We start from the raw sequence: 21,051 nt of genomic DNA, 5'->3' as shown, positions 1-21,051 counted from the left end.
GCAATTAAGGTCCGATCAAAGGGTAAGAAACAAAATGATCTGAATTTCACCTAAAAAATCGGAGAAGTACAGTACTGCTTGGTAGTTTGCCCGGCTTCGTTTGTTTCATTGTGGTGATACCGGGTGAAATCAGGAAGCGGTGTACAAGGGTATACTCGTATGGCATGTAGAACGAAAAGATGATAGGTGACAGATTTTGAGATCGTACTTTCTTCGCATCGTATCCTAACAACGTTCCTAGACGCTCTTTTCTTGTCTGCCCAGAAGAGAAGTGAACTGTGTCAACCTGATCATCTAGATAGGCCCAAACAAGGAAGACAACAAAGATATCCACGCTTTTTCAGTTGGACTGCCCCATTCGATGATTTTCATAAGGTACTACCAATGACATCCCCTTTTCTCTCCATTCCGCTATTCTTTTTCTGCGTCATCGCGACATGTCTGCGCCAGGTGGTCGGATTTACATTCAACGTAGAAACGGATGGTGATCCCATAGGATGCGGACAGGTCACTGTATCTTGGAAAGGCGGTGAAAGTCCTTTTCAACTTGTGGTCATTGTGAGTGTGCTCCTTGTTGTTCTTGAGTTCCTTGCCTGATCAAAGTCTAATGATATATCGATCTTGTATGTTACATTCAGCCGGTAGACGATTTTCCCACGACAAGGACACTGCCTGATTCGTCGTTCAATAGTAATACGGGAGTGGGCAATTATGTCTGGACGGTTGATTGTGAGTTGCTCCATTCATTCTCCTGCATCTCCCTCTTAGAGGGAATAAGAACATCGTATACTCGCTTGTCCCGGAAAGGCAGATTGACATGTTAATTCCATATACTCAAAGACCCCACCAGCACTTCCTTCGTGGTGATGATGTCAGATAACACAGGTACAGGAGTGAGTTTGATCTTCTCTACGCGTCCATAACTAAACAATCGTGATGCGGTGCATCGAAGAGTCTTCACTGATCCTTGTGTATAGACCGGCGGTGTATCACCCTTATACATCGTACAGCCCAATATCACTGCATGCGACTTACGATACCCAGCCAGCGATTTCTGGTGAGTCGAGGAGAATATCTTACCTGCTGATTACGGCTAGGGCGAGTCGGTCAAATTGCTGATCAGTCGTCGGATGATAGGTTCTACATGAATCAAACTGATCTGACCGTAAGTGATGAGCAATATTCCGGTCTTTCCTGTTCAAGTGCATGGCTAACATCATAAGACCGATACAGCAATGCTCGCCCGTCAACATCTCCTGGCCATCCACTTCATGGACACCCATAACTTTCGTAGGGGTTATACCGGGTGGTCAAGCGTTTCCTCTGGTGTCTACCTCCAAGAGAAACGTTACTTCTCTTGGTGAGCTTTTCTCTCGCTGAACAATGCATCCTTTCAGTGTATGCAAGGGTACATTGGCTGATGATAGGTACATGTTGTAGTATGGAATACCAATATCGTCGCATCCACGCAGATCATCCTAGGCGCATTCACCAGCGGACCGTACGGTAATGGAGGTTCAACAAAGTTATTGACTATTGGAGATTCTCCATCCCGAGATTCATCGTGTATCAACGAATTATCACCTTCGTCCACCTTGGCTTCGGACGGGTCAGAAGCGACTTCCACAGGAGGCGCAGTGGTCACTGTTACAGCTATGACTGATGGTGGATTAGAACAGATGACCTCTGGGTAAGTATCATAATTTTACCATCCAGCCTTGTTCTACCGCATCATCATCTGCCTCAGCATGTCATTGCAACCGGAGCTAATTTACTGTGCGATCACATGTCATATCTAGTCTATCGACTGGCGCGATAGTAGGCATCGTAATCGTATCGATCTTCATCGTTCTGAGCTGTCAAGTCGCGTTATTCTGGTTCTGCTGTCGGAGACAGATCAAAGAGTACTTCAGCCATCGTAAAGAAATGAAGAGTATTAAGACGGTCAATTTGGTCAGGATGGACGAATTGGAATCAGCCGATCTGGGGTCGATGAATACAGTCACGAGGGATTCTGTTGCTGGTCAAACGCACAACCATAATCATCTCAGGAGACGATCAGTAAATTCGAGTTCTATCTCCGTAAACGAAAGGATGGGAGAATTGGCCCTAGATCAGGTAACTATGAGGGATACACCTGTGACATCGAGAGACGATCGACCTCATGATATGGACAGAGTTGGGTATGGATCCACCGCAAAGATACGTGCCAGTGTACATCCCACTGTCCTCGCTATATCACCCTTTGCAGACCCCCCGGACAGAGATCACAGTCAGAGTCAGATTCAGGACACGTCTTCGGTGTTTGGCAGACGAGGTTCGACTCAGTCGTCCCTTCCGGATGGAGATGAAGGCGCAGGTGATTACAATGTACAAGATCGGTCCTCGTCCAACAACTTCGAAGTACCTACAACCCAAACGCGTCAAGGCGGTTCCAATCCGACACATACCTCGTCGACGAATAGACCTTTATTGAGTAAATCTCAAATAGCAGATTTAATAGCGAGCAACCCTGATTCCCATATCAATTCTCCCACTTCCGATACGTCTTCTCCCACGACTCATACATCCACTTCCACTAGACTGTTGAACAGTAGAAGAAATAATGATGCTAGAACGCGCCAAAGCCGGACAAGGATATTACGGATGCACGAAGATGCTGGGCGGATCGATACCCCACCTCCTGCAGAGGAGGATGAAGAAGAGGTAGAAGAGTTACCACCTGTTTATGATGATGCATGGAGTAGGAACAGGCCATAGGTACAGTTCCATAGAACATAGATAATAGAATCGAGACAGGAGGGATCTGGAACGGATCATTGGATTTCCGTATGTCGGTTGTATCTTATGTATCATTAGATGGATTTGCTATGTTATGAGTCATAAATCGCAATGGCTAGGATCTCGAGGTCTGGGGATGGGGATGAATAGTTGAGATGCTCGTTCAAGATGTTGAATAAGACGATGATACTATCAATAGTGCTTCGGCGACTGCGTGTCGTCCATTGATTCGATGTCGAAAAACGTGATATGTATCCAACAACATCATTCTTCGATTATCCTCTACAATCGCTCTCGACACATCACTCGATATGATCTGTGCTTGTTCAGACCCGATTACGCCAAATGGGATGTGCAATCCATGAGAGCCATATCCAGATCCAAAAAGTATGCATGAACTCCAATGACTAATAACTAGATATGGGTTAATTCATTCACATTTTTGCTTTTATGTTTTTGCAAGGGCGAGGCAAGGGGTAAGGTAAGCTGAATTTAAAGTTCATCCTTGTTGGCGTCGGGCTAAGCATGGAACATGACATATCAGTAAATCTATCTTCTGGAAGTATTATGGAAGGAAGAACGCTACTCACTCGGAGGTTGCGGACGGTCTTACCGGCTCTCCAGATCTCTTGGTTGTCAATCTCGTCGAGCTCCTTTTGGAGGTCGGCTCGGTAGGTCTTTCGAGAGTTGAATTCGAGAGATCGTCGGGTCTCGGAACCGTCTCGGACGGAGTTGTAGAGGGCTTCAAATACGGGCAAGTTGGCTCTGCAATGATCACATAAAATTAGTATAGCTCAAACTTCACCGAGTATCTCAGAGTCTCAGAGTGAGGAGATGTTTAGGACTCCACTCACTCCTTGAATTTAGGGGCCCAGTCGAGAGCACCTCGTCGGGCAGTGGTGGAACAGGCGTTGTACATGTAGTCCATACCGTATTTACCGATCAAGGGGAAGAGGGATTGGGTAGCTTCCTCGACGGTCTCGTTGAAAGCTTCAGAGGGGGAGTGTCCGTTCTTTCGGAGGACCTCGTATTGAGCGAGGAACATTCCTTGGATACCACCCATAAGCTATAACGTCGTTAAACGATCAGTTTCGGCTTCACTTCTTTGAAACGGCTTGGGTGCGACAAGGGGTGGTGTTGTAGTTGACGAGCAGAATGAAAACTCACGACACCTCGTTCTCCGTAAAGATCAGAGTAGACTTCCTTCTCAAAGGTGGTCTCGTAAAGGTATCCCGAACCTACGGCAATACCGAGAGCGACGGCCTTCTCCTTGGCTTGACCGGTGACGTCTTGGTAGACAGCGATGGAGGAGTTGATACCTCGTCCCTCGAGGAAAAGGGTTCGGACGGTTCGTCCAGATCCCTTGGGGGCGACGAGGATGACATCTACGTCCTTGGGGGGGACAACGTGGGTCTAAAGGAATGGCAAGAGGTTAGTCACTGGCAAAGTCGAAAGGACGTATTGAGTCTCTCAAAGGAGTACATGTATATGTACCCGGCGATTCAACTGAGAAGGGGCAGGAATGAAGAACACGGCCGAACTCACGTCATCCTTGTAAACAACGGAGAAACCGTGAGCGAAGTAGAGGGTCTTACCCTTGGTGATCAAGGGAGCGATCTCGGGCCAAGTGGAAGATTGAGCAGCATCAGAAAGCAAGTTCATGATGATGGTTCCCTTCTCGATAGCCTCGGGGATATCGAAGAGGGTCTCTCCGGGTACCCAACCATCCTCTTGGGCTTGTTTCCAGGATTCACCACCTTTCCTTACACCGACAATAACTTTAAGACCTTGGTCTCTGGCGTTGAGGGATTGACCGTGACCTTGGGAACCGTAACCGATCATGGCGAGGGTGTCGTTCTTGAAGTAGCTACGATATGAGCAAGCCCATTAACATCTGTCTACTTTCTTCACAGCTGAAACCTAGATAGGGGGTTATTGACGGAGAGCAACACTGACTCTTGGAGTTTGTCAAGAGGCCAGTCAGCTCGCTCATAGACGACTTCCTTGGTACCAGCAAAGTCGAGGGTCTTGACACCTCGAGTGGCCTGATTGCATTCTCTTCTTTATCAGCATCCGCGTTCTAAAGAACGTTCCAAAGAGCTGATCTACTCACACCAAGTCTGGAAGCCATCATGGCCTTGGGGGCTTCCCTAGCGAGGAGGGAGTAAGATCTCTTGGCCATTTGTCGGCCAGCGGCCTTGGGAGCGGTAGCTCTGAGAGCTTGCTTGAGGGATTGAGCTGATGATCTTGAGAAGGACATTTTCAGTGATGGGGTTTTTTTGAGGAAAGAGAGAGAGAGGTAGAGGTATTTGAGATGAAATTAAATGGATTGGTCTGGCTAGCTAGGGATGGTCGGTGTGATAGTCGCGCTCGACTTTTTTTCGTTGATGGGATGTTTGATTGAATTTTGTAGATTTAAGGGTTTTTGACTCGTATAGGAGGGGCGGTTCGGCCGAAATCCCGAAATGTGGCACATCATCTCATTAGTTACTCTCACAGGAGCCCCTCGACCAGTCAGTAGCGATCTTTTTGTGTCCCCGCAGTGCATGCACATGTACGAGTCAAGTGTGATCGAATCGATTGATAAGATCGCTTAGACAGTGCACATGATGGTGAGCAGGTATCATGCGGCAGTACCGAGTGCGGCTATCACGACTACTGTCAAAGACACGTTGATGCTTTGCTCATTGCAAGCAATTTGGCAGAGGGGTACCGCTCAGACTTGAGTACTATGATATGCTTACCACTATCACACCATACGGGGATGTCTCATTCTCATCAAATTCACACAATCAATTGAATCGCTGATTTGATTACACCATTAGACGCGTGAGTGGATGAATCGCTGATACACTAAGTTAAAGGGATAACCAACCATCGCGCACTACTACCCTGCTACCAATGATTCATATTCATTCATTGTACTACTTATCACTGACCCCTCATTGAATGAAACCATCTCACTGCGACATGACTTGTCTAAGGGATATATCGAGTGGGGCATCATCATGCTCATCATCTCACCCCACTTCATCCATTGGTAGCCACAACTGCTCCAACTCACAGAGACCAGTATACGGGGAGACGTGATTCACTTGCAATTTGATCGACGCGATCACCCCTCATCAATGACTCACATTTGCACTTGTCTTGACTTATCATCATCTCTTGTCTCTCACCTCTCATCTCCACGTTGACATATCTTCGCGTATCCTACCATATAGTCAACATATAACCATTCCATTTATTCTTAGACCTCTAGACCGATCTCACCGAAGACCATGGCGGGCATATCCATGACCACCTTCTTACCAGGCAACACCCACATTACAGTGAGTCGTCCTTCCTACATACTCACCGCAGCGCCACCTTCGTTTGAGCTTACACCTCTCCCACAGCTCCTCTCAACATCCCTCCTATGTTGCACCTCCTACCTCCTGCACATCAACAGACCAACACACGTACCATACCAGTTCTTACTGAATTTCATCAACGCCGTCTCGATATCAGCTTATGTGCCTTTGATATTGGTCAAGCTGTTCGAGGGGTTCAAGGCGTGAGTATGCAGCTTCCTCGTCGTCTCGTCTTTCCTATCATATGACCATGATCTCATTCAAACGACGTTTTGTGTCGAGGTTGAATGAAGAGAGAAGAAGAGCTGACGTGAGATTTTAGATTCGTATGGACTCAAATTACTCTTCCAACTTCTCGAAACCATAAGAAAGGTCGCAGAGAGAGCGTATGGCGAAGGTGGATGAACAACTCTGAATTTCTATTGTGTTTGACTATCTTCCAATTCGCCTTGGCTTGTGGTGGGTATCTCTCAACCCTTCCTTCCTGTTCCGTTCAACCCATCGATTCTAGCGATCCCGGATTCAGTCATCGTTGGTTGAAATATATAGCTGATCCACTCGGCGTCTCATCGTCTATAGGATTCATCGCCCTATCCCTTCTTTCCACCTACACCCTACACTCCCCCACTCCTCCATTCTCATCCCTTCACACCCACGCCCACCCGCATACCTCGAATGAGCCATCCAAAACTTACATTTCACCATCGCATCGTCCCTCTACACCAACAACCGACCTCACCGATCTCCTAGCGCTACTAATATCCTTCACGCACTTCATCCTCCTTGCAATCCAGCTCCTCTCCTTCGCGCTGATCATCCTTGAGATCCGAACTTCCTCGCGCTACTCCACTGTCGATAGGTCTCTTGCAGGGTTGTTGGAAAGAGATATCAACGATCTGATCAGTCTCAAGAACGAGTACAAGTTCTCCTCCAAACGATGGGCAGAAAGCGCGTTCACACCCACTCATGGTAGATCTTCTTCTATTGCTGGGATGTACTCTTCTCCCAGTAGGGATTATCCCGGCAACGGAACTGGCAATGAGGAGGGTGATGGCACTCCCCGAAGAAGATCAATCAGTACTAACTCGACCCTCGTATCTACTCCAATGGGGAGGGAAAGGGATGTTGAAGGGGACATACGATTCTCCGATCCCTTCGGACGAAGATCTAGTAGAAATGGCAATACCAATGGGAATGGAACTAGGAGAGTATCAGTCCGATTCGACCTATCCCAACAGCTACATTTCTCCCAGCCCAATCAAGTGGGGTCCAAGAAGTATGTGGTGACTCCTGGTAATTACGATGAAGAGTCCACCATCTCGCCCTCTCGTGATTACTTCTCATTACCTTATCACTCCACTGTCCCACAGAGGGAAGTGATCAGACCTATCCCATTGAGTATTATCAAATCACCCAAGGAATCGATCGGTGGGTGTGGGTTCTCGCCGTCTTCGAATGGGAGTGAGACGCTGGAAGATATCGTAGAGGAGGAGGCAGAGGAAGATATGGATATGAGATATAGGGACGGTGGGAATGGGAGGGAAAGGAGGGATTCGTGGATGGATGTTAGGGGTGAGCAGAGTGTCTGATTGGAGGCGACTCGCGGACTTTGCTTTGGATATAAGTTGGTTCTGCTTGTACATATCACAGTATCTGCATTGTGGTAAGCTGGTTGGTTCATACCCCGATCTTACTGTATCCATAGCTCATACCTTGGACTTTGGTTTCTCACTGCATTGCGTGCATGTATAGGACATATTTACAGTATCCTGTGTTCACGGTCGGAGATGAGTGGGCTTACCGTGGTGTCATCGGCATTAAGTAGCCCCCCTCCCTCACTGATCACTCGTTCTTGCGTGCAAGCCAGAATGTACTGTTAATTCACAGTGCAGTAATTTACGGAAAACAGACTGGCGATTTGCTGGTGTTTATGCGATACTTTCTCTCCACATGCTCACATGTAGGCGACATCCAAGTTATGATCATCAACATTCATGTGGCATATGTAGATAGTAGTATAGTATGATCTGATGATAAGGGACTGTACGGTAAAGCATATACATCAGGCAATACCACAACACAACCTAACTTTCCTTTCTTCCCATCTGCACCTTCTCAAACTTTCAACTGCTTTACCTCCCCCTCCCCCTCGACCTTCGCACCCCTCCCAGCCCCATTAACCTTCTTACACCCCCCACACCAATGCATCTGGCAATATTTCAATCTCCAACATGCCCTAGCCCCAGTCGAATCCTTACCTCTTTGCGAAACTTGTGGGGGAGCCTTGGTATCGTGAGGACAGGGGATGACGGCGTACGAGTCGATGGATGAACCTTGGGTGGGCGTGTAAGAGGGATGTTGATGAGCTAGGATGAAGCCTCGACAGTGGGTTGGTGAGGTGGGGTTGGCCATGGTTATGTGTATGTGTTGGTCCGAGGGAGGTATATGTGATAGTGGTGATTATCGGTAGGTGAGGTGGCGATTATAATTGGATTTGGTATTGATTTTTCACTCGTGGTGAATTTTAGGTAAGCTATGTATATTTTGTTGAAGAATGTAAAGTCCAGATAGATCTTGAGAAGATCCTTCTTATACTGTAAGTAATCATACTGCCAGATGATATATATTGTCATCATCGTACTGAATATCCACAAAGGATAGTCGTCGAAAAGGAAAAGAAGACTTGAGACGGGTTTGGTAAGTAGTCGATATGAATGGATCGGTGTTGGTAAAAAGGGTGACTCGAGTTGGACGAATGTACCGTGAAGGGATTGGTATGTACAAAGGATAGGTCATCCAAAGCTAGAAAGTAAGTAAATCACCCAGATCGTTGCTAGGTGATACCTCTTTCTTTCCTAGTTCTCGAATGAGGGCGAAGAGACCTTGAATGTCTAGAACAGGATCTTCAAACGTGCCCTTCGCCTGGGCACCTCGCTTGTCATCTTCATGGTGAGCGCTGATGCCCGGAAGGTGAAGGATGTATCGTTTGATATCCGAATTATCTGATTCTTCGTATCTTCTCTCGACTAATCTTCCGCCAAGGTTATCGATCAATCGGGAAATGAGAGGAAATAGAGGATGATCTCGATTTCCAATCCTGACTTCGATATTGGCCATACAAGTTGAAGGTCTATCAGTGTTAAATTAGCTGCTGGGTTTTTGAGCTGACGGGATGGATACCATTTACCTCTGTTCAACCTCCATCATAAGCACACTCAACAGACCCTCAACCATATCCCTCCAAACTTGCATCTCATAACCTTCAACCCCGCTTTCAGGCAGAATGGGACTGGCGGGTAGGGGGATATTCTTGGCAATATCAAGGGTAGGAGCCATATTCATTGATTCGTTCAGGTCCAGAGCCGAAGTAGGTGTAGGTGTAGGTGTACGAACAAACATCTTATCATCGAAGTGATCTTCAATACCCCTCGCTTCAACTTCGGCTGATCCCGGATCAGTATCAATGTCGGTATCGATATCCATCTCGACCAATCTGCTGGTGGTCCTAGTTGGTGGAGTGGTCTGACGAAAATGAGGTGGTGTATCCCTCTCTCCTCTTGAGATGTATTCTGACCAGGGGACTCGTTCAGATACAGTACGTTTGGGCCAATATTTCTTATCTTGATGATACCTGTTCCCACCTCTTCGAGGGAACACATCCGACGAACGAGGTTTATAGTCTTCATCTTCCGAGTTAATACCTGCGGGATCATTGAACGATGAAACCCTATCTCTACCAGCATTATTCAGAGTGTTGTGGTTGGATCTACCACCACCAGACTTGACGAGCCAAGAGGGATCTCGATGGAGTTGCAGTGCCACATATTTGAAGTACCATGTATTCTTGCCTTCTGCTTGCCATTTTGCTGAGATGATGATCATCAGTCACAACCTTCCACCAGCGTGAAGAAAGATGAGCCACTCACCCCATCTCTTGTAGCTTGGAGATCCTACTCGGATGTCTGCTTCAGAGGGTATAGGACCGAGAACGGTTTCAATAGTATCCGCTAGGGGATGCAGCCTGACAATCTATCTCGTCAGCTCATTTCTACAGCACGTTCAGTCATTCATGGACAAACCAGTAAAATGATGTATTAGACTTACGCTTTCAAAAGCTTAGTTATAGCCATATGGTTATCATGCCATACCTCCCTGGCGTTCAACGTCCCATCCATCTCTCTAATTACCCAAACATGTCGGATCATCCAACTCATCCATTCTGTATCCTGTAATATCTCGAGACAAAGCTTCTTCTCCTTCTGATCTCTATCGTTATACTTCTGATGAGGTTGCAAGATGTATAATCTCATGTATGATTTACTAGAAGCGATCTTATCCAGGACAGCACAGGTTTCAGATTCTTTCCAGCTATTACATGCATGACAATACTGTATGTCAACATCGATCCGAGTGAGCTGACGAGAGAAATAGAATAGTGAAATCTCACTTGTGGTATGGTAAGGCGCCTGACCATGCTCCTGCACCTGCAGGTCGGCCTGATGATCTGGACATGATGACTTGGTGTTTTTACAAAGATATCAAGTAATACTGTAATAATCAAAATGATGAAAAGTCTGCCAAGAAAGAATGAGAAAGTTGAAAGACAAAGTGAAAAACATCACGATCAACTCTGAATAAAGTATACTATATATACTCACCTTCACACTAACACCATCATATCGGTCTAGACACATCTAAGCACCATCGTACGCCCTCTACAACTGACCGCCCATTCCATCACTAATGATGAAACACTGCTGCGATGCAGTCTAGGGCGCGGACGATGGCCATCAAAAAGTCGCTCAGCTCATCCTGAAGACAGGAGGACTCTGTGCTCATCGCTCGAGACATGGATGAAATAAAGATGCATTGGGCAGGTACGAACTAAAGAGTGATGAGATCCATCAACCCTTTCTTCTCATCCATCTCCCTCCTCCTCTCTCCCACCATCATCTGCACCACCCCGACTAGGGAGATCGGTTTAGGCAATTTGTCTTGATACCCATCGAAGACATCGCCTCCACAACCATCATTCCAAAGGATATACGTATCTTTCAATTCCACCCTTTTCTCGTCATTGTGCACTTCATTCCTCTTAGCGTTATCTCTCATGTTGGTGGGGGTACCTCCCATCTTTTGCAAGAGGTATAAAATGGTGTTTTCAGATGAGTTGAGTGGCATGTGATATACAATTTCGATTCCCTTCATACATTCAGATTGTCTACCGATACAAGCCATAAGTTATCCTATATCTACATGATGGAGAAGGTGTGGTAGATGAGGCAACTCACTTGTCCTTTAGCTCCTGTATCATCAACAGCATCATAGCAGAGACTAACTATTCGCCTTGCTTATATCCTGCTTCGCCCTCGGCTTCGCGCTTAGGATTAGGAAGATCTTCTATCCTTCCCTTGCTTGGTGGAAGAGATGTCGATGATGGAGTTGCAGCAGGCGTAGGCAGCATCCCACCCTCCAAAGTATCTTTCTCAGATATCTCACGCGGCGGTCCAATAGGTATATTTTCCATCTTCAAACTCCCAATAAACTCGTGTAAGGTTTCAGCCAATTTAGGTTTGACGGAGGGTAGATGGGGTGGCACTTGTCTTTGCCTCTCTTTCTCGTGTGGGTGGTGAAGTAGCTTGTGAGATGTTGGTGCGAGGACGTTCTAGATGTAGATGATAGAGCAGGAGAAGGGGTTGATTTGGATGACGAGAATAACGGTGCTGGTGTTGGTTGGGGTGTGATCGCCGGTGTAGGTGAGGGTAAAGGCGATAGCGAGGGTGATGGTGCTGAGGACACTGACGGTGATGAGGCAGGTGACGGTGGTATATGTGATGAGGCAGCACGAGCAACAGCATAGTTAACGAGGATAGTAGGTATCGGCTGAGGGTTGGATAATTGATCTTTGAGCCAGTCGGGGTGCAATTTATTTTTGATAGCCACGTAGGGGAAGTACCAAGTATACTGTCCGTTTTTCATCCATCTCTCTGAATAATCAAAGCCCCTCAGCATCTCAAATGGCCACGGTCCTGTAGAGTATCTTATGCCACAGTATATTCACCAACTCACTCCAAATATCATATCCTTCACGATTCTCCCCCTTCAATTTTTTTCTAGTAAGTGATGGCCCCAGCAAGGTCTTGATATTATCTGCTAATGGATGTATCCTAGACCTCACTCTCACGTCAGCTCGGTCTCACTTGAGGAAGAGATGGGACACAGTATAACGGACGTTGAGCTCACACTTCAAATAATCTGCTGATCACCCTCATCTTCTTCGGCCACTGCTCATTGACTTCTAGCCTTCCCTCGGTTTTTCTGATCACTCGTTTCTCTTTGATCAGGTACTTCATATAGAGTGTATCGGGAAGCAGCTCCAGAGTGAGCCGTTGTTCTGACAATACCATGGCGCCGGTCAGGGTGTTTGGACGTAGGAAGAACATCTTTTGAAACGTATCGTCCTGGGAGATACGAGCGACGAGGGAGCATATCTGGGGTTCTGTCCAGCTGTGCGAATTTCAAGTGAAGTCAACCAGCGTCTCCCTCAATTCAGAAGCGGTCGAAGGAGGAGAGGGAGTACTTTGTGCTGTCTGTGTTGTAGGTTCTCATCCCACTCACTCATGTTCGTACGGCTGGATGACCTTGATGGGCTCTTCCGTCGAGGCCTTGTTTTTTGACTTCTTACCCATCTTGTGCTTGTTAGCATGAGCGACTATTATAAGCAGCTATGTCGTATATTATATGAGTATTGATGAAGGAGTATGAATGGAAAGCGTGAAAGAGAAGTGATACACATATTCATAATTCCATATGGCACGTACAAGTCGAGATATCTGACGCACAGTCCTCTTACACTGCTTGATGTCACCTCGAGTCATCTCAATCTCATCCAGGAGAAAAAGGACGCGAACAGACCTTTTGATGGTGAGCTAGGCGCATAATATGGCGTGTGCGGTCTCACTCATTTCAGCTTGTTGACCATGCTATGTTTGCATATACTGTATATATGGTGAGATGATAGGATACAGTAAGCTATACGTATGATACATACTTCAGAAGGTAAGGAGATCCACTGATTTCTCCTCCAACTCCTTCTTGCGACGTTCCTTCATCACCCCCACCAACTCTACCAGAGTGACGGGTGAGTAGTCGTCCTCTTCCAAGTCGAAATTCTTCGAAGGGAGGGGAGAGACGAGTCTATACCTTTGTCTGATACTCCTCTGATCCATGATATTCACTTCATCTTCATCCATATCTCCCATTATTCTCGTCCGACCACCCATCTGTCGAATTAGATGAAGAACGGCTACCTCATGCGATTCCAGCGGTCTATCGTGAATGACTAGAACATTTACCATGCACTTTGAAGGTCTACTCGGGAAGACAGGTAGGAATGTCAGATGGGATCAACAAAGCAACAATTCAAAAGATAAACCTACACATGCTCTCGTTCTTGGGTCATAACATCCAGTCAAGCAGATATCGGAAGTCTGTCTTGTTCCGAGTGCATTCTAGTTTGAGCTTTCTCCTGCGCATGTTGATCGGATGAAACGGATGAATGGACCAGGGTGGTATCCGCATCCGTCGAAGTGACGAGCGAATAATGCAATTCCATAGGAGGCTCAACGCTAATGTAGTTGATGGAGTGATAGATGTCTTGGGATAATGCTCGAGAGTGCGTTTCGTGTCCGTCCAAAGGTGTAGTGACGGATTGAGGTTGATTGGGAACGATTGGGCAGTTCTGAGGCGCGTGCTTTGTGTCTTGGACCCAGGGACTATCGGTGCTAGTAGGCGGACGACCTTCCACTCGAGCAAGGATCTTATCCATATCCAACCTTGGTCTAGGTCTCACCGATAAAATAGGAACCAAATTAGGATTAACCTTTGATGATTGACGATTTCCCTTTGGATCGAGCTCGATGACCTTGGTATTTTGGATCGATGAAGCAATCAAGCTTGATTCGACATCTCTACCAATCTGGTCGTCACCCCAAGTAGGTCGTTGATATATCCATCTGGAGGATAAGGTGATTCTTATAGCTACGTATTTGAAATACCAAGTATGTTTTGATTGGGTCTGCCATTTTTCTATATGAGTCCCGAATAATCGATACCACACATCAATGCGGGCCATACTGTAGAAGATGTGACCAATGGACTCACTCCATAGTGCATGTTCTGCCGAACCTTTCCGCAAACTCTGAGAGGATTTCACGGGACCAAGGGATAATTTGATCTTCTCCGCCAAGGGATGTAGGCTTGTCATTTTAAAGAATATCTCGTCAGCCCAGACCAGCCAAGTACCACTACCCTACATGCAAAACAACAGCCTCATAACACTCACCCTTCGAATAACCTACTGACCACCCTCAACCCCCTAGGCCACTGATCCTTTACAACCAGCCCCCCACTCGTATCTCTACATACCCTCTTATCTCGTATCATCCACCCCATCCAATCTGTATCTTTCAACACATCCAGACAGAGGTGTTGTTCCATCCTTATCGATTCGGGGGAATTGTCCCCTAATTTGAGGAAGAAGAGCTGTTGGAGAGGAGGGGAACAGTAGATCTTGTGCAGGAGGATAAATACTTGGTCTTCTGTCCATCTGGTTCATGAATGTTTATCAGCGAATACCGTAGCGTCTCATGATTACTGACGGTCTATGGTGAAGATAGGGAGGATAAGGGTGGGTAGTGACTTACTTGTGTTGGAATGGCGGTGGGATGTTGGATTGCATCTTTATTTGAGGGTCTGTAGTAATCGAAATGAGTGTATGATGTGCAACGTGAGTGAATTTCAAGTGATGATACAGTACATACGCGTCCATGCTATCATAGGTAAGATAGTCATCGTGTTATTGTTTGTTCACACCATTCAACAAGGCACAAAGCGGACCGATGCGCACCGACCTTTTGATGATGTACTACATGCAAATCATGATATGCAAAATACAAAAATCATCAATTTCCAATAGATATTTCGCTCGCCAGTGCTGGATGATGTACATGGCATAAGTCATACATGTGATCAACGTTACCGCATCAATGGTTACAACCTATCAAAATGTGAGAAGATCCAATGAATTCTGCTCTATTTCCCTCTTTCGATGATCCATCATCACCTTTACCAAATCCAAAATATCGATCTCCTTGATGGGATCATCCAACGACACATCCCGAGTGTCTCCCGACGAGAAAGAAACAAGCCTATAGCAACACTCATAATACACCTCATCCATCATATTACAACTTTCCACCTCAAACCCCATCTGCCTCGCCTTACCTCCCATCTGCTCAAACAGGTGAATAACGGCTTTTTCTTTTGGCTGAAGAGGCTCCTCATATAGTACTTGTACATTTTTCATACATTTTGAACGTCTGTTGCCATTCGCGTCGAACCCAAATCAAATCAGCTAGTGGCAAACCAATCAGGAAGATTGTGTAGGATTCAGCAAGATACTCACACAATCTCTCGCTCTTGAATTATCATATCCAATAGTACCAATACGAGCTTCTCATTCTGGTTTGATCCTACAGATGGAGTCGGAGCAACGTCGGCAGCGTCCTGATCTTGATTGATAGCGTGAGGAGAAGTATTGACCATAGTGGCACTAGTGAGTGACGAGGTGGATAGTGGACTTGACAATTCCTCGACCTCAGGGGGTTCGTTGTTGTTATCGTTGATGTTGATTGTACCAAATACCAAGGGTAGAGAACGAGAATCATTCTCGATAATCTGAGGTACTTCCGTATTCGACGAATCATCAGGACTGTCTGATCCTGCGTCACCAGATACTGATGGGAAACCTTGATCGTCTACTTCCTCGTTTACCTCTTCCACCGCATCATCCAGAATCGATTCCTGCTCCTCCTGCTGATGAACCGCTTCAAGATGTTCGGTGACCACGGGTGGTAATCTGACTACTGGCAATGGTAATTGTCTTTGAGACTCTGTTACTACGGATGGCCTCGATGAGTTGAGCCGAGAGGTTCGATTGTGTTTCACCCCTCGTCTGAAGGGAGATGAAGACGGAGATCCGAAGGGCAGCGTTGGTCCGAGACGGGGACCAGCTGATGTTCTTTTTGCAAGTGATTTTTGGATATGATTATCGTCAGGACGAAGCCAGTAGGGGTGGAAACGGAGTTTCAGCTCGAGGTATTTGAAGTACCATGATTGCTCTGAATTCTTCTGCCACTGGTCTGTCGAACCAATAAACTTCAGTAGTTGACAGCTAATCTCCGTACCTTCCCATTGGATATCATCCATCTCATCCATTCCGTACCATCCAAAATTAACAGGCAAAGTTCCTTCTCTAGCTCATATTTCGTCAGAGCCGATTTGAAAGACTGGGGAGGAAAGAAGGTATCGAGATATGTTTGACTTGAGGTTATGGTTTCGAGGAGGTGGTGTGTCTGTTTCTCTGTCCACCTGTCATACTGTATCAGTTCATTTCCTTCGTTTTGACTTTGACATGCCTGTCTAGTGAGGGGAGGTAGATGGTTCAAAACAGGGAGAGGAAGAGGAAGAGAGAATGGCTACACACTGATGTCTTGGTGAATCATATTTCCTTTTTGTTGATGAGCTTTGTGGAATCATGATGAGTTGTGATCATCAATACCTACGGTCCTCTGTCTATATGGTCTATGAGTATGGTCTATGGTTCTATCATTCTATTATCATCTACTTCATATCTTTACGAGAAGATATACAGATAGCAATATACTCCAGAGTCCTTCTCAACTTTTTATATTCTTACGCTTCGGCCTCCAGTTCCAAAGATCAGAAAGTGAAACAGGCACCGACCTTCAGAGTGCTTCCGCCGGAAACTGAGCTTGTTATGACGAAAATACTAGGTTATATATGCATGTTGATTCTCATTTACATATCAAACCACCAACTATTGCTCATGACCCGTATCTACAAGATGACCCTCTCCACTCTGGAACCTACTAAGCCTCCACCTTGGACAAGTAAAAGTTCTTAGCAGCTACAATAGCCTCTTGAACCTTGGTAGGTTCAGATCCAACACCAGTGGCAGACTCGTCTTTACCACCGCCCTGTGCAATGAAGGCAGAGTCAGCTATAGCTCCGTCTCACAAGGAAAGTATATTCAAGCGAGACTGCAACGATGACCTCATGCAATGGAATATAAGGGGCAGGTGATCGAATTGCGTGAAATGGCGAGTGAAAAAGAGAAGGGTTGACTCACCTTACCACCAACAATCTTACTGACCTCGCCTAACCAGCTCTTACCATCCAGAACCTTCTTATCCAACACTTCCTTAGGCAAGTAGTTGGTATGAGCGACCTTGTTAGTCTCAGGGTCTGTTGAAAATACGTAAACAGCTTTGGAAAGGGATTTGGCAGCGGTGACAGCAGCGGACAACGTCTACATGACAATGATCAGCAGCATTCAAAGTCTGCTTCGTTCTGCATTCATCCTACATTTGCCAGATAGAGAGATGGAGGTCAACACTCACCTTGGCATTACCACCCGCAACGTCGAATTCACCAACATATACATTATCGTTGGGGTTCTCCTTGAAGAACGTCTTGATTGTTTCTTGGATCACCTTGGAATCAGCAGCGGTCTTAGCTTTAGCGGCGGCGACTAATTCAGATTGCATCTTTTCGAAAGTTGATTTGAGAGAGGCCTTCTTGATCAGGGAGATACCACTTTGACCGAGTTCCTAGCGGCGTAGACATACAATCAGCACCACTTCTTCATGTTCCTGTCGTGAAGACCGTGATTATCTATGTGGTCAGACTCACAACCAAGTAAGGCTTCATAGCCACCTCCTTCTCTTTACCCTGCAACCCTTCAATCCTATTCAACCTCCTCTCGAACTCTGCAGCCTTCCTCGAGACCTCGTGAGCCTCATGCCCCGTGACAGCCACAATTCTTCTGATACCCTTGGCAATACTCGATTCCTCAACAATCACGAAGTCCTTGATATCATCCGTCTTGGCAACATGGGTACCACCGCAGAACTCGATACTCGTTCCTCTCCATTTGGAATTCTCGATATTCTGAGCAATTTCCTCGAGGGGATAACCGAGAGAGACAACTCTGACAGGATCAGGATATGCTTCCCCGAACACCGCTCTCAATCCCGGGATCTTGTAGGCCTCGGCCAGGGGCATCTCCTTAGCATACACTGGGGCAGCCTTCTTGATCCATTCGTTACTGATCGCCTCGATCTTGACTAATTCGGGTGTACCTATTGATTTACCGTGGGAGAAGTCGAATCGGAGTTTGGTAGGAGCGACGAGAGATCCCTTTTGATCGATGTGATCTCCGAGAACCTCTCGAAGGGCGAAGTTGAGGATGTGAGTACCGGTGTGATTGTTTCGGATGGGCCATCGTCGGAGCTGAACAGAGGTTCAGCACTTGGAAGATGCAAAAGCACAGTCAACCCACCTCATCATATGTGCAGATGACTTCATCTCCCACTTTGATCTCTCCCTCTTCCATCTGACCAATGTGCAGAACGTAACCATTATATACCTGAACATCCTCTACTTTGAACTCGGCCTGTCCATCGATGGCAAGCACACCAGTATCGTATTCTTGACCACCAGATTCAGCGTAGAAATTAGTCTTGTCAAGTAAGACACCGAAGGGAGCGTTGGGTGGGAGCTCAGAAGTAGAAGAGTAGAATTTGGAGGAGTGGTAGATGGATTTGACGGTAGCTTTGATGTCGTCGAGTTCTGCAAGCGAAGTTACGAGATCAGAATCAATTAATTATGGCCGAGTTGCGCTTCCACCTTGAGAGATTCGTTTAGGTCATTGGCGAGAATGATCAGACTACTCACGGTACTTGTACGAATCATCAGTCTTAGGAACCTGATCATTGGCCTCCAAAGCGCCCAGATCATGTACATCTAATTTGACCGTTCCAGCTACACCCTTATCCTTACCGCCCGCCTTGGAAGCTTCAAGAGACTCCAATCTAGCCTTTTCGAAAGCTTCTTGATCGATCTTCAAGCCCCTTTCTTCAGCCATGATTTGAGTGAGATCAACGGGGAAACCGTAGGTATCGTATAATCTCCAGATATCTTTACCACCCAGCACATCCCTCTTCTCTTCAATGGCGGTATTAGCGTATTTGTTGAATAACGCCTCTCCTCGAGTAAGCGTTCGAGCGAAGGAAGCTTCTTCTTCGTTGAGGATTTCGATGAGTTCGGGGATTTTTTTGGTCACTTCTGGGAAGATACCGGACTATATCGCGAGGCATTGTAAGCTGTTGACGTTCGACACGAGGCGACAGAAACCAGCTTACCAAAGAATCAACAACGACTGGGACCAGCGAGGAGAAAAAGTTTCCAATCTTCACATTAAACTTGTTACTAGCGTATCTCACACCTCTTCTGAGGATTCGTCTCAACACGTAGCCTCTACCATCTTTATCGGGAACACCACCATCCGAAATAGCAATAGTCAAAGTTCTAATGTGATCAGCAATGACCCTATAAGCGGTATCAATACCATCTACATCCTCATCACCAAGTTTCCCTTGATACGGTCTACCACCAGTCAATTCCTGGATCTTAGCGAAGATAGGTGTGAAGACGTCGGTGTCGTAGTTGGACGATACGTTGTGTAAGACTGAGACTAATCGCTCGAAACCCATACCCGTATCTACGTGTTTAGCGGGTAACGAACGCAATTCTCCAGATTGTTCTCGGTTGTATTGAATGAAAACGTTGTTCCAGATTTCGAGAACGTTGGGGTCGTCGGCGTTGACAAGTTCTGGGACTTCACGACCACCGATTCGGTCAAAGTGGATTTCACTGAAGGAATGATCAGCTTATCGTTCAGTCTCACTGATGCACAAGCTCACCTGCATGGTCCACATGGTCCAGTGGCACCCATTTCTGCGAAATGTCAGCTTCGCTTGCGGTGAAAACAAAAGGTTAGCGTATAAGCTTACCCCAGAAGTTATCCTTGGCATTACCAGGGAGGATATGGCTTTCTGGTACTCCGAGGTCCCTCCAGATTTGTCTAACAGCATCTGAGATCAGCTGACGGCCTAGCTGTCAACGGATCATATCAGTCTCAGCTACTACTCACTGAGCTTCAGTGTCTGGCTCTAATCCTTGCTTAGCATCACCCTCGAAGTAAGTCACGTATAATCTATCTTTAGGTAAACCATACACTCGAGTAAGGAGATCCCAAGCCATCGTCAGGGCACCAATCTGTTACACATGCTATCAGCTAGGTTCAATTCTACTTCCACCGACAGCTCACCTTGAAGTAGTTACCGAACGACCAGTTACCCAACATCTCAAAGAATGTGTGGTGGTAGGTATCTTTTCCAACATCGTCAAGATCTATGACATACCAGCAGTCAGCTGTATGTTCTGAATCTCTTACCAAAAGAAAAGCAATAAACCAGCTCACCGTTGTGTTTACCCCCCGCTCTGATACATTTCTGACTGTTAACCGCTCTTATAAGTTTCGATAAATCAGACTTAGGGTCGGCAGTACCGAGGAAAAGAGGTTTATATTGGTTCATACCCTACTCCATATCGCGCTATCAGCGACTGTCTGACCATTGATCCAAAGAGGTAAAGAGGGATGAAGCGGACTTACAGCATTGGCAAAGAGAAGGGTATCATCATCAAAAGGGATGACACCACTTGAAGGCCAGAAAGTATGTTCGAACCCAGGTTGGTTGACAAAGTAATCAATGTACGTTTGTCGTACTTTGGCAGCTGGCCAGTCGGATGGCGAAGGCCACGGATGAGGAGCGGTGGTGGGTACGGTAGGATTTTTGTCTGCGAAGGACATTGTTATTTTTGTTCTGAATGTGTAGGAGATGATAGGTCGAAAAGTGGGAGTGGTGAGAGTGAGAGTAGAGCGTAAACTAGGTAAGAGTTTTACGCCAAGAGGCATTCAAAAAGCTATGAT

At 46.3% G+C, this 21,051-nt stretch overlaps 11 protein-coding genes across 11 annotated transcripts; 2 read left to right on the top strand and 9 right to left on the bottom strand.

Moving 5' to 3' along the window:
• Positions 1-384: 384 nt before the first annotated feature.
• On the top strand, positions 385-2,760 carry I302_101277 (uncharacterized protein; the record flags this gene model as incomplete). The annotated part of the gene is made up of 8 exons (XM_019191282.2): positions 385-558; positions 639-729; positions 841-893; positions 978-1,057; positions 1,138-1,165; positions 1,234-1,360; positions 1,441-1,690; positions 1,800-2,760. The coding sequence occupies 8 exons, from the start codon at positions 385-387 to the stop codon at positions 2,758-2,760; spliced, it is 1,764 nt and encodes a 587-aa protein (XP_019048030.2).
• Positions 2,761-3,273: 513 nt separating this feature from the next.
• Positions 3,274-5,041, bottom strand: I302_101276 (ketol-acid reductoisomerase, mitochondrial; the record flags this gene model as incomplete). The annotated part of the gene is made up of 7 exons (XM_019191281.1): positions 3,274-3,300; positions 3,372-3,546; positions 3,636-3,847; positions 3,949-4,194; positions 4,327-4,648; positions 4,738-4,826; positions 4,895-5,041. 7 exons carry the CDS (start codon positions 5,039-5,041, stop codon positions 3,274-3,276), a joined length of 1,218 nt encoding a protein of 405 aa, XP_019048029.1.
• A 1,021-nt stretch (positions 5,042-6,062) lies between these two features.
• I302_101275 (uncharacterized protein) lies at positions 6,063-7,723 on the top strand (the record flags this gene model as incomplete). The annotated part of the gene is made up of 4 exons (XM_019191280.1): positions 6,063-6,113; positions 6,180-6,337; positions 6,457-6,593; positions 6,714-7,723. The coding sequence occupies 4 exons, from the start codon at positions 6,063-6,065 to the stop codon at positions 7,721-7,723; spliced, it is 1,356 nt and encodes a 451-aa protein (XP_019048028.1).
• A 526-nt stretch (positions 7,724-8,249) lies between these two features.
• Positions 8,250-8,546, bottom strand: I302_101274 (uncharacterized protein; the record flags this gene model as incomplete). Its single annotated transcript, XM_019191279.1, has 1 exon — positions 8,250-8,546. The coding sequence occupies one exon, from the start codon at positions 8,544-8,546 to the stop codon at positions 8,250-8,252; it is 297 nt and encodes a 98-aa protein (XP_019048027.1).
• Positions 8,547-8,936: 390 nt separating this feature from the next.
• Positions 8,937-10,646, bottom strand: I302_101273 (uncharacterized protein; the record flags this gene model as incomplete). The annotated part of the gene is made up of 5 exons (XM_019191278.1): positions 8,937-9,264; positions 9,322-10,000; positions 10,061-10,155; positions 10,239-10,502; positions 10,582-10,646. 5 exons carry the CDS (start codon positions 10,644-10,646, stop codon positions 8,937-8,939), a joined length of 1,431 nt encoding a protein of 476 aa, XP_019048026.1.
• Positions 10,647-11,018: 372 nt separating this feature from the next.
• Positions 11,019-11,457, bottom strand: I302_101272 (uncharacterized protein; the record flags this gene model as incomplete). Its single annotated transcript, XM_019191277.2, has 2 exons — positions 11,019-11,355; positions 11,426-11,457. The coding sequence occupies 2 exons, from the start codon at positions 11,455-11,457 to the stop codon at positions 11,019-11,021; spliced, it is 369 nt and encodes a 122-aa protein (XP_019048025.2).
• A 206-nt stretch (positions 11,458-11,663) lies between these two features.
• Positions 11,664-12,823, bottom strand: I302_101271 (uncharacterized protein; the record flags this gene model as incomplete). Its single annotated transcript, XM_019191276.1, has 4 exons — positions 11,664-12,121; positions 12,204-12,301; positions 12,378-12,641; positions 12,753-12,823. 4 exons carry the CDS (start codon positions 12,821-12,823, stop codon positions 11,664-11,666), a joined length of 891 nt encoding a protein of 296 aa, XP_019048024.1.
• Positions 12,824-13,186: 363 nt separating this feature from the next.
• Positions 13,187-13,396, bottom strand: I302_101270 (uncharacterized protein; the record flags this gene model as incomplete). The annotated part of the gene is made up of 1 exon (XM_019191275.1): positions 13,187-13,396. The coding sequence occupies one exon, from the start codon at positions 13,394-13,396 to the stop codon at positions 13,187-13,189; it is 210 nt and encodes a 69-aa protein (XP_019048023.1).
• Positions 13,397-13,605: 209 nt separating this feature from the next.
• I302_101269 (uncharacterized protein) lies at positions 13,606-14,874 on the bottom strand (the record flags this gene model as incomplete). The annotated part of the gene is made up of 4 exons (XM_019191274.1): positions 13,606-14,222; positions 14,298-14,392; positions 14,479-14,742; positions 14,840-14,874. The coding sequence occupies 4 exons, from the start codon at positions 14,872-14,874 to the stop codon at positions 13,606-13,608; spliced, it is 1,011 nt and encodes a 336-aa protein (XP_019048022.1).
• A 722-nt stretch (positions 14,875-15,596) lies between these two features.
• Positions 15,597-16,412, bottom strand: I302_101268 (uncharacterized protein; the record flags this gene model as incomplete). The annotated part of the gene is made up of 1 exon (XM_019191273.1): positions 15,597-16,412. The coding sequence occupies one exon, from the start codon at positions 16,410-16,412 to the stop codon at positions 15,597-15,599; it is 816 nt and encodes a 271-aa protein (XP_019048021.1).
• A 674-nt stretch (positions 16,413-17,086) lies between these two features.
• I302_101267 (alanine-tRNA ligase) lies at positions 17,087-20,931 on the bottom strand (the record flags this gene model as incomplete). Its single annotated transcript, XM_019191272.1, has 13 exons — positions 17,087-17,194; positions 17,347-17,526; positions 17,618-17,827; positions 17,910-18,509; positions 18,559-18,848; positions 18,954-19,359; positions 19,421-19,931; positions 19,982-20,015; positions 20,072-20,142; positions 20,212-20,336; positions 20,389-20,471; positions 20,542-20,659; positions 20,734-20,931. The coding sequence occupies 13 exons, from the start codon at positions 20,929-20,931 to the stop codon at positions 17,087-17,089; spliced, it is 2,934 nt and encodes a 977-aa protein (XP_019048020.1).
• Between the last annotated feature and the right edge of the window lie 120 nt (positions 20,932-21,051).

Source organism: Kwoniella bestiolae, chromosome 1 (assembly GCF_000512585.2).
Source record: "Kwoniella bestiolae CBS 10118 chromosome 1, complete sequence".
NCBI lineage: Eukaryota > Fungi > Basidiomycota > Tremellomycetes > Tremellales > Cryptococcaceae > Kwoniella > Kwoniella bestiolae.
The sequence above is the reverse complement of the archived record's forward strand: the minus strand, read 5'-3'. Positions and strand labels throughout refer to the sequence as shown.